At 41.7% G+C, this 18,382-nt stretch overlaps 1 protein-coding gene across 1 annotated transcript in view; it reads right to left on the minus strand.

The window, feature by feature from the left end:
- Positions 1 to 18,382, minus strand: part of LOC144592053 (uncharacterized) — a 171,285-nt gene that overhangs the window by 50,220 nt on the left and 102,683 nt on the right. The window contains exons 8-9 of the mRNA XM_078396293.1: positions 6,221 to 6,295; positions 3,379 to 3,517 (exon numbers count right to left, since the gene is read on the minus strand). Coding sequence (XP_078252419.1) covers positions 3,379 to 3,517; positions 6,221 to 6,295 — 214 coding nt within the window. The remainder of the gene's footprint in view (positions 1 to 3,378; positions 3,518 to 6,220; positions 6,296 to 18,382) is intronic.

The following is an 18,382-nucleotide window of genomic DNA, read 5'->3' on the forward strand; positions in this document are numbered from 1 at the left end:
TCTTGCAAATATGAGAGGATGGGGGGAGGGTGGCTGTGATTTGGTCAATGACATTTCACTGAAATATTAAGGATGACGATTGACTGCCAAGTCAAGTCAAGTTTACTGTCATATGACAATTACAGTGAGGTCCAAGTACAATTAAAATCTTGCTTGCAGCAGCATGACAGGTACAGGACGGCTAATTATTCCCCAGAATCTTTCGTTTATTTTGTTAATGATTTAAATGGAAAGGTGCAGAAAGATTTTGGGATAAGAGTGGGATGTTTTACAGAGTAGGTGAGGGTGGTTGTGGGGAGAAAACATAAAGGGGGAGCCAGAGAGAGCTGAAAGCAGAATTAAAACCAGAAAGTTGTAAACTATATGCATTCTGCATAACAGATCTATTCCAACAAGCTGTAATTATCAATTCTCACATTTCCTTTGATTTTATCTCGTAAATGGAATTCTGCTTCAGGTTCTGAATGATGAAAAATATATTTCTTGTACATTGCTGTGTACATTGCTGTAAATCTTTTGCAACATTACATGCTAAAATACACCAGTTACATTGAGGTAAAAAGACTAAATGTCTCTCTGAAATGAATCTGCATTTCCTTTCCTACTGGTTTTGCAATTATATCATCAACATTCCAGCATGTTTCAGGGAGTGGGAGTCAATCCTAGTATTATCGAAACAATTTTCACTACTTAAGATTAGGGCTACGTGGGTGTGTTTTAAAAAAAAAGCATTTATTAAAAAAGCTACTGAAATACCAAGTGCAATGAGGATTTCTTTTGCCATGTTGTTCTTTAGCTCGAAGCGTGAATTTCAAAGGCAGACAAGGCTAATGCAGGGAAGGGCTGCAGCAAAAGGCAAATCATTCAGATATTTTCTGCAGAGTAAGACAAGGGGCTTCATTTTGCAGGTGTTGGTGAAACTTAGATCTGGGGAGTGCAAAGAATTCCTCAAGGGGTTGGAAGACGTATAGGTGCCTGAAAATGGTAATGTCCAGGTACGGGTGCAGCTTCTTTCCAACATCCATAAGGCTATAAATAAGCTCCAAACTACATTGTTTTTAAAGTCATAGAGTGAGAGTGTGGAAACAGGCCCTTTGGCCCAACTTGGCCACACCGGCCAACATGTCCCAGCTACACTAGTTCCACCTGCCTGCACTTGGTCCATATTCCTCCAAACCTGTTCTATCCTTGTACCTGTTTAACTGCTTCTTAAACTTTGGGATAATCCGAGCTTCAACTATCTCATCTGGCAGCTTGTTCCACACACCCACCACCGTTTGTGTGAAAAAGTTACCCCCTCAGATTTCTATTAAATCTTTTCCCCTTCACCTTAAACCTATGTCCTCTGGTCCTCAATTCCCCTACTCTGGGCAAGAGACTCTGCATCTACCCGATCTATCCTCTCATGATTTTGTACACCTCTATAAGGTCTTTGTCTAACTTTTTTTATTAGGTGCTAATTGTGCAAATTTGCTTTCCACAGAATAGATTAGTGAATGCTTCCAGGTGAAAGTTTGACAATCACGAAATCAGGCACGGCAATTATTAAATATATTAAAAAAACAGTAAATGTGACTGTCTGCAGTGAGACTTTATGGCACTGAGTGGAAGTAACATCTGCACCATGGTTGAAGAGAGTTGCTAATAATTTGCCTTGATAGTGGGTTTGGAGCCAGAACAAATCAATATATCTGTCATTACTCAAGTATTGAGGACGACCATCTTTCCAACATGCTTGCACCGAAGATTTGATGAAGGGAAAAATCTCTCTGATGAGGCTTTGATGCTAACAAAAGCTTGAGTGAGAATTGTAAATTTTTGGGAGGAGCAGAGAAGACAAGCATCTATTACTTTGAGTGTTTGAATTTAAAGTAACTAAACCTACTTCCATTTAGCACATAATAGTTGTAAGTTATGTTTACTAACAATTGCAATTGACATCACATTAGTTGCTGGGCATGCATATCTGTCCTGGACCCAGCAAATTGTCCTGGACACAGCAAATTGATACAATCATAAAGAAAGTCCATCAACGCCTTTACTACCTTAGAAGATTGTGAAGATTTAGTATGTCAACAAATACTCTCTTGAACTTCCACAACTGTACAGTAGAGAGCATATTGGTGGGTTATGACTCGAATACCCAGTAATGAAGTAGATTTGAAAAAGTGGTGAACACTGCCTAGTCCATCATGGATACTGATCTCTTCGCCATCAAAGGGATCTACAAGAGTCGCTGCCTCAAAAAGGCAACCAGCGTTATCAGAGACCCACACCACCCTGGCCACACTATAATTTCACTCCTCCCATTGGTAACTAGTTAAAACCTGTTTAGGGAGCAATGATGCACATCTCTGATGCCAGTTAAAGTTAATCAGTATTTTCAATAACAGGCCACAGCCTATTTCTACAGACAATACTGTAAGTATAAATGGCAATTGCAAATACGCCTTAGTTCCTGAAGAAAGTACTCAAGCATGTGCCACAATAAGACTTTGATGACTGAAGAAATAGATACCAATGGTGAATAAAAGGAGAGTGAGATGTCCAAGAAAGTGAATCTAGAATGGGATCGGAGAAAATAACTTCAGTTTTTCCAATGTTTAGTTGGACAAAGTTAAGATTGGATGCAACACTTGTATACATATGGACACTTACCACATATTTCTGAACAATGTTGTGGATGGGGAAGAATATAGATGAGGAAGAGGAAATAGATATGCATAGATCATTGTGATGATTATTGTGCTGACTTAGAACAAAATCTGGTGCAAGGAAGTGAAGCGGATGAGGATTGTTTGTCAATCAATGTGATAAAGATGAATAAGGTGGAATAATGAATCAATTGTAAAGAATAATGAATCAATCGTAAAGAATAATGCTTGGATGTTGGTGAAGACTATGTGGTGCTTTGGATTGGGCAAATCAATTTCTAGAGTGTTTGAACAGGGAATTGAAAAAAAGATTGGCTCCATGCTTAGAGGTGATATGTTTATTGGCAAAGAGAGAAAGTTTGTTGTTAGAGTCATTGTTAACACGAGCAGAAGGACCAAAGTGTTTTAGAAAAGAAATGATGATGATGATGATGTCAACCATTGCAAACCAAAATGTTGGAAAAGTTGATGAAATGAATGGACTTACTCTTTTTACAACCTACATGGATTCCTACCCAAGTCAGATGTTATAATAAAAACTAAATGCCATTACAGAAAACTCTAAAATGCAATGCATAAAAGGAGGGCAGGTATACAGAAGTTAAGTCCAAAATCCTAAACAAAAAACATACAAGTCAAAAATTATGTTTGTACATCTCAGGACCTCTAAATGTAAAGTATGAGATTTCCCCAGTGAGAGCTTTTGTTGATGGACTGTACTTACCCTGTTCAGCTATTTGTGATAAGGAATTTCTTGGAAACTTGTCCTGCAGCAGGTCATCTTGTTTATCGAAAGCGGAATGTAAATTGGAGAAAACTGATCCAGTTTGTTCTTCAGTAATTGTATCCAGCACTGCATTAGACTTAAATTTGTTAAGAAAATATAAGTTTTATACAAAGGTCAGAGATTATAATGTAAAAACTTTGTTTGTAAGAAGAGTTACTTTCAATGACGTGAATGACATGACATGAATTTAACCCTCAGCTCAAAACTACTTTCAGAGTTCAAAGGATATAAAGACTGTGTGAACAGACTAAAACACATTGAAAAGCAAACAAATATATTTTTATTAATTGCAATTCATATAAATGAGGTTGTGTCAGAATATTGCATGATCTTGTTATATTAAGCTGTATTTGCTTGATGATTTGATTTGTCTGATGTTTTGGTAAACATTTCCATTTTAACCTGGAGAAGTTCCACCTTCCAAACCTCAGCAAAAAGATGACCAACTGTTGTGTCCACCAAGTGGCGAGGTAGAACTTATGATGTATCCCTCTTGGGCTCATACCATCTCTAGCCAACATCCCAACCTGAAACGTCACCTATCCATTTTCTCCAGTGAATTAGTCCCTACTAAATTACTCCAGCATTTTATGTCCATCTGTGGTATAAACCAGCATCTGCAGTTCCTTTTTATTATATACTAGACCAAGTGGACCCGTTAGTCCCAAACCTCTTGTGTATTGGTGCAGCACCCTCTCCTTCCCCCCCTCTCCCCTCCCCTCCCCCTCTACCCCCACCCCTCCCTATGAGATAGATTTAAACTTTAAAATGTGAATAACTTAAAAAATATAACACCGATTTCAATAAAATCTTTCATTAGCACCAAAGGGACGAAGCTGAGTAAAGTGGGCCTAAAATTGGCGCGCTATCGTGTACCATTTTGGCTGTTTTGGAATGAACAAACAAACAAACAAGAGATTTAGCATATAGATTGAGTATAGTAGTTGGGATGTTATGTTATAGTTGTACAAGATGTTGGTGAGGCCGCATTTGCAATATCGTGTTAGGTTTTGGTTGTTGTTGTTGTTGTTCGTCCTTCAGGTTAGAAGATGACCATGACTTCACTTTCAGTTGGAGGATTGGTGACTGTGGGTACGGAAGTAACAGGTGAGGCCAATCCGGGCCCGGAAAGCACGCCCACATGTAGGACACAAGTGAATGGGTGCTGCAGTGGAAGTGGAGGTAGCCCGAGCCTTGCGCGCGGTGCGTTTCCTCTGGGCCTCTGCAGTGTGCCTGTTCTCTGCTGCACGGGCTCCTGTGGTGAGCTTGCTATGCCAGGTTTTGGTTACCCTGCTATTGGAAGGATGTAGTTAAGCTGGAAAGAGTGCAGAGAAGATTCATGACAATGTTGCCAGGACTTGACCTGAGCTATGGGGGAGGTTGGACAGGCAAGGACTTTATTCCTGTGAGCACAGGAGATTAAGAAGTATTTCTGCAGAGGCGTATAAGATCATGAGTGGAATAGATAGGGTAAATGCAGTGTCTTTTACCCAGAGTAGGAGAGTCAAGAACCAGGGGATGTTGGTTTCAGGTAAGAAGAGAAAAATTTAATAGGAATCTGAGGGACAACATTTTCACACAAAGGGTTATAAGTACACAAGCTGCTAGAAGAGGTAGTTAAGACAGATACTATAAGAACATTGAAAAGACATTTGAACAGGTACATGGATAGGAAAGGTTTAGAGGTATATGGGCCAAACACAGACAGGTGGGACTGGTGGTGGGGCATCCTGGCTGGCATGGGCAAGTTGGGCTGTCGGGACTGTTTCCATGCTGTATGATTCTATATATCTTTCAGCCAAAACTCCCTCTCCTGAAACTGAGCTAAAAATCCTCAGCTGATCACCAAATCACTCCATAATCCGACCTGAAGAATCACCTGATGCTATAAGTCTTTGCTGCACCTTATATCACTCTGGCTCCAGATTAGTAATTGCCCAATGCATCCAACATTTCAACACATCATTCACTTGGCCTCTGGGAATTCTTTCATTCAACTATTTTGTCTTTCTAACTCCCACCCTTCAAAGTCTCCAAGAAATCAATTTCTCTGGCTGCATCTTCAATCTCTCCCCATCTAACTTTCCTCCTGTCCACTGGTTCGCCTACCTCCTGTCCTCGTAAGTACCGTGCGACACTCTTTCGTTCATGATAAATGCTGGAGAAGTACTTTTAACTACTTCTTATTGAGTTGAACAGACATAACCGTGCAGTAGATGATAGGATACCCATGATAAATTCTTGGTCTGTGAGGAACAAGCAAAGCAAAACATCATGAAAGGATGCATCCAAGGAATGCTGGAGTGGTCATATCCATCTCTTAATGGGAACTGTGTATCATATGTCATGCATACGATCTATTAGACATCTTACTAAATGGTTGGGTTGGGGGGAGGTGGTGCAGTGGAGCAGATTTTGCTTACAAATATATAAAAGGCAGATTACCTAGCATTTGTTGCGCCTTATAAATGTTGTTTCTTTGTATAGCAATGCATATGTTGTTGTTGATTACAGTTAAATTGGTCTAAATTAAGAGACTTTTTTTCTCCAAATACATTAGAAATGCTTATTCAGTCTGCCACAATCAGCACTGAGCAAATGTAGCAAGGAAGCATTTGTTTCTAACTATCCATTTAGCTGGGAATGTAACAGTTTCATTCAGCATTTAACCACATAACATACAAATGAAACACATCTTAAATCTCTCTAGGGCCAAATCGATGTTACTCTGCTTTAAAAGACAAAGAAGAAAAATGACAAGGAGAAGAGCGTTCATTACCTTGACAGTGTGTGTTGACGGCACTGATTCGTCAACTGCCAAAGTGTGTACTCTAGCTTCTGTGTCATCTGGGGACTGTAACACAAAGTAATTGATCAAATTAGCTGAAATATCCATCCCCCGAAGATCATTTAACCAGGGTAGCTTATTAGTTCTGTACAGTTATCACTTGTGAGCGAAATGCCTGACATATTAAAATTCTCATTAAAATACTAACAGAGCCTGAACAGAATTTGACCTTTTTGGAGATTTGCGCCCATCATGCAAACTGGTACTCAATTATGGTTTGCTACACACACACCCCTGGGAGAGACAGTGCTGAAATATTTTCTATAACTTATTACTGTATGTAGCATCATTGATGGCACAGACAATCTGACGTGCAAGCATATGATCGTAAATATTTTGAATATCCATTGATTTGTGTTAAGTCAAAAAGAAAGTCAATTTAAAAAGCATTAGAATGCACTATTAATGAAGCACATTTTCAGTCTTGATGTACATTTCCACAATTTTATGTTGTCGTAAATAACAAATGCCATTAAGGTTTAGATTTGTTTCAAGCTGTCTGTCACTTTTATTTTATAATGGTTGTCAAAAACTGCATAAAACACCTCAGCCCTTTCTGAAAGGTTGTCATTCAGAACATTAGCACACAGGAGAAATAAAATACTTAAGCTTATAGTAGGAATATTTTGCATAGATGAGCAAAACTATAATCTATAAGTTGAAAATAAGGATTAAAAAGAATGATAGTTTTGGTTATTATCTCTGATGTATGTAAAAAAAAGGATAAAATATTGTACTGCTAAACAATGTACCAAAACATTATGATGTCCTTGGCTGAGATAATGCTGAATATCCAGAATTGTTTTGCTGTGATCAGTATATATCTGAAGTTTCAAGGCTTTGTCAAGTTGTTCATTGAGCTGTTGTCTCTCCCAGACAAAAAAAAGAATTGATCTTAAAACCTTTCCAATACAGTTATATTTCCACCATATGCAGTTTAAACAGTGAACACAAGATTCAAATTAATTATAACATTAAAAAATAAAAATGTAAGCAATTTAAGCAATCGGAATTTGCCACAATTTATTGTACAAATGGCAAATTATCAGATCACTTCTGCTGTCCCAGGAATATGCAAAAAATCAAAAATGTGACTGCTTACTAACATAAGTAAGCTTTACCCTGCACTTTTAGCGAAGTGACAATGGCAGAAGAGGATCAGCTCTTTCGGTGCTTCTTAGTCCAGATGTGCTTTGCCATAAATAAGTGATGGCAAAGCTGATTATTGCATATTTTTCAGGATGCATCATCTAGAGCGTTTTAAACTTCTTTTGATGAAGATTTGGCAAACTTGAATATGATGTTAAATCTGGAAGAACATTTTCATAATGATAAACATTAAAACAATCTGAGCCTTTCAGATTGTTTTGCATTGCAATACCAATTTTGGTTTCAAAAGATTGCTATATGATCTCCTTTTGAACTCCAGATTATTTTTATTGGAAAAATTCCAAACATATTCCTGTCTCGGAAAGAAACCTAGTGTGGGGTCCTTGGCTGTTTGAAGTACTACATGCAGACCACCGAACTGCGCCAGTGATGGTGGTGGTCTTTCCTGATTTCTGTGCGGCAAAAATCTTTACATAATGGCAAATTGAATACATTTGATTGAGATGGGATCCACAGGTATTATTGGAGAAGGTTAGAAATCTATGTGAAATTTACATTGCAATAATACCTAAACAATAATTGGATATTTTGGTATACATTCCCCACAATGCACATTTTACATTGTAATACAAACAAATCGATAAGTTGGAAGAGGATTCCCCACAGAAAAGAAGGTGTCTCGACCCAAAACGTCACCTATTTAATTCCTTCATCTAAATCATTAATATATATTGTGCTGGAACCCGAGTTATTGACAATATATATTAACGATTTAGACGAAGGAATTAAATGTAACATCTCCAAGTTTGCGGATGACACAAAGCTGGGTGGCAGTGTGAGCTGCGAGGAGGATGCTATGAGGCTGCAGGGTGGCTTGCATAGATTGATTGAGTGAGTGGGCAGATGCATGGCAGATGCAGTATAATGTGGATAAATGTGAGATTATCCACTTTGGTGGCAAGAACAGGAAGGCAGATTATTATCTGAATGATGCCAGATTAGGAAAAGGGGAAGTGCAATGAAACCTGGGTGTCTTTGTACACCAGTCATTGAAAGTAAGCGTACAGGTACAGCAGGCAGTGAAGAAAGCTAATGGCATGTTGGTCTTCATAGCGAGAGGATTTGAGTATTAGAGCAATGAGGTCATGGGCTTGTATTTACTGGAATTTAGAAGATAGAGAGGGGATCTTATAGAAACATATAAAATTCTTAAGAGATTGGACAGGCTAAATGCAGGAAAAATGTTCCTGATGTTGGGGGAGTCCAGAACCAGCGGTCACAGTTTAAGAATAAGGGGTAGGCCATTTAGGACTGAGATGAAGAAAAACTTTTTCACCCATAGAGTTGTGAATCTGTGGAATTCTCTGCCACAAGAAGGCAGTGGAGGCCAATTCACTGGATGTTTTCAAGAGAGAGCTAGATATAGCTCTTAGGGCTAATGGAATCAAGGGAAATGCGGAGAAAGCAGGAATGGGGTACAGTTTTTGGATGATCAGGCATGATCATATTGAATGGTGGTGCTGGCTCGAAGGGCCTTCCCCTGCTCCTATTTTCGATGTTTCTATTCCTTTTCTCCAGAGATGCTGTATGAACCGCTGAGTTACTCCAGCTTTTTGTGTCTATCTTCGGTTTAAACCCAAGCATCTGTAGTTCCTTCCTACACAATGGATCTGAGCCTCTTACCCCTTGAAGTCAATAAAGAGAAGCCTACTTGTGAAGGACAAGCTTCACTGGCATAGACATCAATAGAAATCTAGAGGTCCCGCAAAGAAACATTACAATTCATAATTAAACTGGGCAATAGATCAAACAAAAAAAACTAATTGGAAAGATTTCTCATCGGCAAGTGTCTTCCACATGCAACTCACCTTTTTAGTTCAGTTTAGTTCAGTTTAGAGAGAGCATGGAAACAGGGCCTTCAGCCTACCGAGTACACACCGACCATCGATCACCATTCACACTAGTTCTTTGTTATTCCACTTTCTCATCCACCCCCTACACTTTAGGGGGAATTTGAACAAAGTAAGCTTACAATTGCTAACAAGTGTGAAACGTTGATATGAGAAGGCATTAAAACAGATGGTATTGGAGACATTGAAGATGGTTATCAAGATTTACAACAGTATTTAACTGGGCAACTGGGCTGAGGAAAGGTTAATCAATTTTGAGATGTGGCAAGATGTGAGAAGTCACATCTCAGAACCTTCTCAGTGAACGGTAAGGCCCTCGGTAGTGTTGGAGGGCAGAGGTGTCTCGGAGTATAAGTACATAGTTCCCTGAAAGTAGTGTCACAGGATACTGAAGGTGGCTTTTTGCATGCTGGTCTTCATCAGTCAGGGAACTGAGCATAGAAGTTGGGACATTATGTTACAGGTGCACAATATGTTGAAGAGATAGCACTTGGTGTATTGTGTTGTTTTGGTTACCTTGCAATTAGAAGGATGTCATTAAGTTGGAAAGAATACAAAGAAGATTTACGAAGTCGTTGCCAGGGCTCGAAGGCCTGTGCTACCGGGAGAGATTGAGCAGGTTGGGACTTTATTCAGTGGAGCGCAGGACACTGAGACGTGATCTATTAGAGGAGCATAAAATCATGAGGGAATTGGATAGGAAGAATGCATCCTGGGTAGAGGATTCGAGAACTGGAAGTCATAGATTTAAGGTGAGAGGAAGAAGATTTACGAGGAACCTGAGGGGCAACCTTTTCACATAGAGGGTGGTGGGTATATGGAACGAGCTACTAGAAGAAGTAGTTGAGGCAGGTACAATAACAACATTTAAAAGACATTTGGACAAGCACATGGATGGGAAAGGTTTTGAGGAATGTGGACCAAAAAATAGGAATATTAGAGGAGTTTAGATGGAACATCTTGGTCAGCATGGACAAGTTGGGCGGAAGGGTTTGTTTCCGTGCTGTAAGACTTGATGAGGCTTTTTTAACGGTAAACATACGAGGGTCCAGTGATGCACGTACTAGTAATGATCATTGATCGGTCGAGATTATTTGCAGTCTGTGATGCCTGTGTGGTCCATTAGACAGTGTAAAAAACCAGATGCCCAGTTGGTGGGATACTGTATTTGAAGATGCTTTTGACATTAACCGTGCTTGGGAAATCCTTAAATACCTCACAGCATTGCACCCTGGTCCCAAGGACACTTTTTGACATTGATTACCATTGACATGTTTGTCTCACTGTGTTTGCAGCTCATGCCTGGAGAGCCTCCTAGTCCACCGTGAAGCAGGACATTTCTCATCCTTTCCATCTTGTCTATTAAGCCTTACAGTACAACACTGGAAAACCAATGCACCATTCTTGAAGGAAGGAACTACAGATGCTGATTTAAACCAAAGATAGACACAAAATTCTGGAATAACTCAGCGGGACATGCAGCATCTCGGGATAGAAGGAATGGGTGACGATTCGGAACCAAAACATCACCTATTCCTTCTATCCAGAGATGTTGCCTGTCCAACATTTTGTGTCTGTGTCTTGAATTCTTGAATGTCTTCTTTGTCAGAATGAGTTGCAGAGTTCTGGCTGCAACAAATTGCATTTGTGTTTCAAGCTATTAGCTGAGTTGGAGAAGTGGAGGTTAGTGTGATATAGGCCAATCACATTTTGGGGTCACCTGCTGTGTTGACAAACCAATTAACAGCAGAGTTGGTGCTGGCTGCATGCAGTAATCCTGTAAATGATTAGGCAGGGCAAAGTTGGTGTCCTGCCTGCCAGGCAGAACCAGTGCAGATTAATTGCCCATTGCAATCCCCACACCCATTTTCAGGGATTACTCCCTGAAAGCACAAGATTCAACTAAAGCCTTTCATCTCAAATAGTCAAAAAGTTAAGATAAAAATATCAAGATTGATTATGTTCCCTTCATGGTTATGGGGTGCATTCATGCTGGACAAACAGTCAGAAATGTATTTGTCTTTTAACTCAATTTCAGTAATCAGTGTGTTGTGGGAGAAGTTTATTCATACTTACCATCTGCTTCCACTACAGTGACTATCAAAAGTCAATGCTGCAGATGTTTTTCATTTTTCTAACATTCTTGAAGATGGAATGAGCTGTCGTTCAATGTGACCTTCTCTGTAAATTTTATTTTAACACACTGATAATTTCATTCATATATGAGGTGCTTACCAACAGTTTGCTATTGAAGCACTTTAGAACCGAATAAGAACAATAAGAACTCGAAGAAGGTGAAAACTATTTATCCACTTATGCTTCAATAAACTAAACTTTTACCTCAGCATGCCTTTTCAGCAGCAATCCCAAATCGCTAGAATTGCTCAATAGCCAATAATCTTTCAAATGCAGCAACGGAGCCATCCTCATTCTCTTGGGGAGAGAATTTCAAACATTTGCCACAATCTGGTAATGAAATTTCTTCTTGTCTGAGTTTTGAATGGCCAATCACTTATTTTGAGGCTGTACTACTTGATTTAAGATACTCCAGGCAGGGGAAACATCATTGCTGCTCCATTTTGTCATGTCCCATCATAGGTTTGTACGTTTCAACGAGATCACTTCTCATTCTTCTAAACGCGAGCAAATATAATGCCAATTTGCTTAATCTCCCTGCCTCCAACAAACCCACTGGAAACAACACGGTTAAACTTTTCTGTATTCCTTGTGGTGCAAGGTGTATCCTTCCTTAGGTAGGGAGACCAGACTTGTACACAATGTGCCAGATATAAAATCACCGGGATACCATATATTTGAAGCATGACATACTGTATCTACTCCTGTTTGTTCGTAAATCCTTCTGCAATGAGGATTAGCAGACTTTTAACACTCTTCTGTCTCCGTTCATTTCCAGTTTATGTAACCTACTCCATATATCTACTGTTGCACAACCATTTATCCTGCTATTCCCTCCCCATCACCCCACTCATTCCCCTCCTTTGTACATTCAACTCTCATCTCTGAATCCGTCATTTCCCTTCTATCCCCCCTTCTAGTATTGCGGCTGCCTCACAACTCCAGTGATCCAGGTTTCTGAACTCCAGTGCTGTCTGTGTGGAACTTGTAGGGAATTAATACTATTGGGGGATAAATAAAAATAGGATTCGTGTAAATGGGTGTTTGTGGGTTGGTGTGGACTCGATGGGTTGAAAAGTCTGATTCTCTGCTGTTTGACTCCATGGATTATTCCTAGATTCCCTCATCTAAATTATTGATGATGATTGTGAACAGCACCTCAGCACCGATCCCTGCAGATCTAATTTGAAATGTATTTTTCAGTGGTTGCAGACGCATAAGTAATCTTATAGAAATATGCATTTAAAAAAAATTCAGAGCAATGGAATTGGAGGATTCTTGGTTTATTTGGTTAAGTTGTCATTTGGAAGTTTACGAGTTAAAGAGAGATATAGATAAGGAGATATATAATTTTGAAAACTTCTGCCCATCCTTAATTTTAAACCCAGATACTTCCAAGCTTACTTCTCCCTAAAGTTGCAACATACATAATTAAATAAGAGGCAGCAAATGTCACGAAAATAATAATAGTAATTTAACCCCATTTTACATTTTTGTTTTACAAAATAAAGTTATGTAGGAAGAAATGAAATGTTTTTGGTTTCTGCAAATGAAAAGTAATATCACTCCAATCAAATACCTTCAAAAATATGTCAAATAAGGATGTGTGTGGAATAAAAAATCACACTGCTTTATATATCTGTGCAGTTAATAATTTATATTAGGCATTGCAACTGTCACATTCTTTCCGTGAACTTCGTATTTGATAAATTAGCTTCAGACCCATATCTGACACAAAAATTGGAAAATAAAATATATAACAGATAAAATACAATTACTCATAACTTTATATCAGGTATTTATATCAACAAACAATATCTGAACTCGTTTTTCCCGACATTTTACTTTTTGCAGTGACTGCAATAATAAAAGTAAACATATTTTTATGTTATTTTCATGAGAAATGGTTCAAAATGATGCAGATTAGCAAATTTGCAGATGATACTAAGTTGGGGGGTAGTGTGAATTGTGAGGAAGATGCAATAAGGCTGCAGGGTGACCTGGACAGGTTGTGTGAGTGGGCGGATACATGGCAGATGCAGTTTAATGTAGATAAGTGTGAGGTTATTCACTTTGGAAGTAAGAATAGAAAGGCAGATTATTATCTGAATGGTGTCAAGTTAGGAGGAGGGGGAGTTCAACGAGATCTGGGTGTCCTAGTGCATCAGTCAATGAAAGGAAGCATGCAGGTTCAGCAGGCAGTGAAGAAAGCCAATGGAATGTTGGCCTTCGTAACAAGAGGAGTTGAGTATAGGAGCAAAGAGGTCCTTCTACAGTTGTACCGGGCCCTGGTGAGACCGCACCTGGAGTACTGTGTGCAGTTTTGGTCTCCAAATTTGAGGAAGGATATTCTTGCTATGGAGGGCGTGCAGCGTAGGTTCACTAGATTAATTCCCGGAATGGCGGGACTGTCGTATGTTGAAAGGCTGGAGCGATTGGGCTTGTATACACTGGAATTAAGAAGGATGAGGGGGGATCTTATTGAAACATATAAGATAATTAGGGGATTGGACACATTAGAGGCAGATAACATGTTCCCAATGTTGGGGGAGTCCAGAACAAGGGGCCACAGTTTGAGAATAAGGGGTAGGCCATTTAGAACGGAGATGAGGAAGAACTTTTTCAGTCAGAGGGTGGTGAAGGTGTGGAATTATCTGCCTCAGAAGGCAGTGGAGGCCAGTTCGTTGGATGCTTTCAAGAGAGAGCTGGATAGAGCTCTTAAGGATAGCGGAGTGAGGGGGTATGGGGAGAAGGCAGGAACGGGGTACTGATTGATAGTGATCAGCCATGATCGCATTGAATGGCGGTGCTGGCTCGAAGGGCTGAATGGCCTACTCCTGCACCTATTGTCTATTGTCTATTGTCTATTGACCCATACTTCAGAGTTTAGTTTAGTTTAGATATACAACGTGGAAACAAGCCCTTTGACCCACCGAGTCTGCACCGACCACCTATCTCCCTCCGCACATTAACACTACCCTAAACACAATAGGGTCAATTTACATTTATACCAACCCAACAAAATCTGTACATCAGTATAAGAAAATAACTGCAGATGCTGGTACAAATTGATTTATTCACAAAATGCTGGAGTAACTCAGCAGGTCAGGCAGCATCTCGGGAGAGAAGGAATGGGTGATGTTTCGGGTCGAGACCCTTCTTCTGTACATCTTTGGAGTGTGGGAGGAAACCGAAGATCTTGGAGAAAATCCATGCAGGACACGGGGAGAACGTACAAACACCGTTCAGACAAGCACTCGTAAGTCAGGATCGAAATCGAGTCTCTTGTGCTGTAAGGTAGCAACTCTATCGCTGTGACGCCCTGAATTAAACTGAATTAAAACACATATTCCCGATCTGCCTTGGAACTGAATATAGGAGAAGTATTAAATTCAAATCTGGAAAAGTGAAGGCCTAAGTTAGCAAAGTGCCTAGAGTATAACCATTGTTAATATTACCAATATCTGAATTTGTTGGACAATACAGTTCATTAACATTATCTATTCTTCCATTTTACAGACAGTGGGGCTAAATATCCAAAATAAATTGTTGTCAATTTCCACATAATCTCCAATAATATTGTCTTTTCCTCTAAGATGTCCCACATTTTGATACCCCCTGGCAAGAATGCTCAGCCTTCTATTGTACATTAAGGAATGACCTGTGTAATCACATGGTTGAAAACTGCTCATCTACTCCTAAGTTTACTCTCTTAGAACAAGATAATGGTCAACTCACTTAATATTTACTATTTCTGCTTACCATCATTTTTGGTTAGTTTCTTAGATTTGATTGTATTAAAGGAAAAGAACAAATAAAAAAATCATCAGATCACAATAATTTAGGATGCATAAGCAGGCTATCTGGCCCATTTGGTCCATGCTGGGTAAAGCACTCAGTAGATGGGCAGCACGGTGGCTTAGCGCCAGAGACCCGGGTTCGATCCTGACTATGGGTGCTTGTCTGTACGGAGTGTGTACTTTTTCCCTGTGATCTGCATGAGTTTTCTCCGAGATCTTCGGTTTCCTTCAGACTCTAAAGACATACAGGTTTGTAGGTTAATTGGCTTGGTATAAAATGTAAAATTGTCCCTAGAGTATGTCGGGTAGCGTTAATGTGCGGGAATTGCTGGACTCAGTGGGCCGAAGAGCCTATTTCTGTGGTGTATCTCTAAACTAACCTAAACTAGAGCCATGACTTCATGCACTCTCTTCCCTTCTCTCCATTTGTTTATCCTTCTGAGAATTTTCCAGCATTTTTTGTTACATATTCAAAACATTTTCAAAGACTCCAATATTTTACATGCTCTGTATTTCCCTCCCTTCTCCTTATTTGTCATCTCCTCCAAGAACATAAACAATCTTGTTGCTGATGTTATTTTTCCTCCAATAATTCCATCTTTAATTAAATATTTCAAGTACTTTCACTGCCACTAAAATAAAACAAACTGGCCTATATCTGTTTTGAATCCCCTACCATTTGAATCCCCTACCTAGGGCGGCACGGTAGCGCAGCGGTAGAGTTGCTGCTTTACAGCGAATGCAGCGCCGGAGACTCAGGTTCGATCCTGACTACGGGTGCTGCACTGTAAGGAGTTTGTACGTTCTCCCCGTGACCTGCGTGGGTTTTCTCCGAGATCTTCGGTTTCCTCCCACACTCCAAAGACGTACAGGTATGTAGGTTAATTGGCTGGGTAAATGTAAAAATTGTCCCTAGTGGGTGTAGGATAGTATGGCGAGTCCGAAAACTTGTTGGTTGTAGAAGAAGTTTATTGCAGCCGCAATATTCGAATACAGAGTTAAACAACAAGGTAAAGGACAACCATCAAAAACTTACTGTCTTCTTCGAAGACTTCGCCGAACTGAACATTTCGGGCGCCAAAAGCGCACATGACCACGCTGGCCAATCAGCGATGTCGCTCCCTGGACCAATCCCCATGGTCGCGTTCACACGTGACCTCGCTGGCCAATCTGAGGGTTCGACGACCTGGACCATTCTCTATGGTCGCTACATGACCCCCCCCAGAACCCGAGGTACGGAACCTAGCAGGGAGCCGGATTTGGCGACCATAACGAGTACGGAGAGGGACAGCCTGAACCACAGGAGCCGGGGGTTCCGGACTTGGAGGAACTGCCGGAACGGGGGGTCCTGGAGGAACTGCCGGAACGGGGGGTCCTGGACTGAGCGGAACTAACGGAGGTCGGCCTCTCCTAGGGGTTTGACCGACCAGGACTGGTTGATCCGGATCCAAGTGTGCAGGTTTGAGCCGGGACACCGAGACGAGCTCACTCTTGCCGCACATGTCTAAGGTGAAGGTAGCCGTTCCCTTACGCAAAACCCGGAACGGCCCTTGATAGACCCTCTGCAACGGGGCGCGATGGGAATCTTTTCGCAGAAAAACAAACTCACAGTCCTTCAGGGAAGGCGGTTCATGTACCATGGGACACCCATGACGTGAAGTCGGAACTGGAGCCAGGGAGCCCACCCGTTCCCGGAGAGATGCTAACACTGATGGGACTGTAGACAGCTGGTCTGAAGGGTCCGGAAACAAATCTCCGGGTACTCGAAGTGTCGAGCCATATACTAGCTCTGCGGACGACGCACCGAGATCTAGCTTAGGAGCAGTCCGGATGCCCAAAAGAACCCAGGGGAGCTGGTCTACCCAGTCCGGGCCTTCAAGCCTTGCACTGAGGGACGCCTTAAGTTGACGGTGGAACCTTTCTACAAGTCCATTTGCCTGGGGGTGATATGCAGTAGTGGGTTGTAACTTGGAACCGTACAGTTCTGCGAGCGCGGCCCAGAGGGACGAAGTGAACTGTGGCCCCCTGTCAGTGGTAATAACTGCCGGGACCCCGAAACGTGCTACCCAATGGAGGGCCAAAGTCCTGGCACAAGACGCTGACGAAATATCAGACAATGGGAAAGCCTCTGGCCACCGGGTGAACCGATCAACCACCGTGAGGAGGTGGGTGTAGCCCCGGGAGGAAGGCAAAGGCCCGACTAAATCCACGTGGATGTGGAAAAAACTAACTGCTGGGACCTCGAAATCCTGTACGGGGGGCTGGACATGGCGCTGGACTTTAGCGGTCTGACAGGGAACGCAGGAACGCGCCCAACCCGCTACCTGTTTCCGTAGGCCATGCCAGACAAACCGAGCTGCTACCAAAGCAGAGGTGGAGTGGATGGACGGGTGCGCCAGCCCATGAATGGCATCGAAAACCCGGCGCTGAAGGGAGGGCGGTACTACCGGCCTGGGACGGGGAAGAGAAACATCGCACCAGACTTTTGTGCCTTCCGATCCATAGGCTACCTGAGCCAACTTCAATCCCGAAGTGGTGGACTGGTATGCCGAAGCGGTATCCGCTAGAAGCTGTGCCTCCGCAAGCTCCTGGGGATCCACCTCACAGTCCACCGCCGAAATAGGGGAAAAAGCAGGTCTAGACAGGGCGTCAGCAACGGCATTAAGCTTACCCGCGACATGACGGACATCGGTGGTAAATTCGGAGATAGCAGTCAGGGGCCGCTGCTGGCGGGCCGACCATGGGTCAGACAATTTAAAAAATGCAAATGTTAATGGTTTGTGGTCCGTAAAGGCCACAAATGGGCGGCCCTCAAGGAAGTACCTGAAATGACGAACAGCTAAATAGAGGGCCAGAAGCTCTCGGTCAAATGCGCTATACTTCAGCTCAGCCGAATTTAGTTGCCGGCTGAAAAACGCCAAGGGCTGCCAATGGCCACCGACCTGCTGCTCCAAGACCCCGCCCACCGCCACGTCAGAGGCGTCAACCGTCAGGGCCGTGGGGGCGGAGGGGCTCGGGTGGACCAACATGGTGGCGTCTGCCAAGGCTGCCTTAGCTGCTGTAAAAGCCGACTCTGCGGCCGGGGACCATATCAACTCTACCGGTTTTCCCGCAAGGCATTGGAAAAGCGGGCGCAT

This window comes from Rhinoraja longicauda, chromosome 3, assembly GCF_053455715.1.
Source record: "Rhinoraja longicauda isolate Sanriku21f chromosome 3, sRhiLon1.1, whole genome shotgun sequence".
Classification (NCBI taxonomy): Eukaryota; Metazoa; Chordata; class Chondrichthyes; order Rajiformes; family Arhynchobatidae; genus Rhinoraja; species Rhinoraja longicauda.